At 57.2% G+C, this 1,243-nt stretch overlaps 1 protein-coding gene across 1 annotated transcript; it reads left to right on the top strand.

The window, feature by feature from the left end:
- The first annotated feature begins 206 nt into the window (after positions 1-206).
- LOC102824085 (MARVEL domain-containing protein 1-like) lies at positions 207-662 on the top strand. Its single transcript, XM_006877970.1, has one exon. The coding sequence runs from the start codon at positions 207-209 to the stop codon at positions 660-662; it is 456 nt and encodes a 151-aa protein (XP_006878032.1).
- Positions 663-1,243: the final 581 nt, after the last annotated feature.

Below are 1,243 nucleotides of genomic sequence, written 5' to 3' on the forward strand. Positions count from 1 at the left end.
CTGTGGAGTGGAGATAGGAAAAGAGAAAGATAGGAGGGCTGGAGGGAGGAGAGAAGGAAGGGTGGAGAGGAGAGAGCAAGTGATAAGAACTTTTAGGGTAGTGTTGAGGCCACAGCGGGAGCAGCGGGCATCTCTGCTGGGCCCCCCTGAGAGCAAGGCGCCACTATTTCGCTGCTCCCGCCGCCGCTGAACCGAGCCTGAGGACCATGACCTTGAACTGGAGCTACCTGTACAGGCAGCGGGGCGTGCTGCGGCAGCTGCAACTGCTGGTTGGGGCCCCCTTCATCATCCTCACCGCCATGAGCGGGTTCCAGGGCCCCGTGTACTTCGCACTCTTCACGTCTGCATTCTTCTACCTGACGACCCTGATCCTCTTCTTCATCAGGCTGCTTGGCAAATACTGGGTGGGGCTCTTCCTGATTCAAATGATTCACGACCTGCTGGCGGCTGCGCTGTACATCGCCTTGATGGGCATCATGATCGACCAGACGCTGGGCCAAAGTTACTGCAACTTCGAGGATTTCCCGCTGCCCTGCGCCTACAATATCTTTCTTGGGGCCTCCGTCTGCGGCGGACTCTGTTTTGGCCTCTACTTGCTCTCCGCATACTTTCGATGTACTAGTTTAATTGTCTGGTTGCATGAAGATGATGCTGCCCGCTAGCACCGCGGCACAGCAGAGGTCCCTCTGGAGAACCGTGCCCCATTCCTTCCCAGTGATGTGCTTACCCTGAGGTCGTGCGCCCTGGCAGGCTCCTCATGCCCTGCGTTTCAGCTGCCGCCGGGTTCCAGGAACCGAATCCAGATACGCAGCTCAGGCCTAACCGTGACCCTCAAGTCTAAAGCGGCGACCCCCGAGTCTAAAGCGTTGCGACCCTTGCGCCTCCTCCACTGGCTCTGACAGGGCTGCACTTCGAAAGCGGACTCACCCCTTCAGACTGGCCGCCCAGAGGAGAAATAAAATGGTTCCTTCTTCCCTGCTGTGAACTAGGTATGGACAAGCTCCTCACCGATCCCAGGAGGCTCCCAAATCGAAAACAGCTTCATGGCGGGGGCCACCGAGCCCGCTCAGCAGATGTTAGAGCACTTCTGGCTTTTCTTTCCATAGAGTGGAAGGAAGGCCGGTGTGTGGTGGCTGCTGAAGCTGGGGACAGGACTTGGCTGGTCTTGAGTTGAGTGGAGTTTGGGATTATGTGTCATTAATTCATTAGTCCCTCCTAGCACACCCCTTGGTGCTTCCATGTC

Source organism: Chrysochloris asiatica, unplaced genomic scaffold, assembly GCF_000296735.1.
Source record: "Chrysochloris asiatica unplaced genomic scaffold, ChrAsi1.0 scaffold00735, whole genome shotgun sequence".
Classification (NCBI taxonomy): Eukaryota; Metazoa; Chordata; class Mammalia; order Afrosoricida; family Chrysochloridae; genus Chrysochloris; species Chrysochloris asiatica.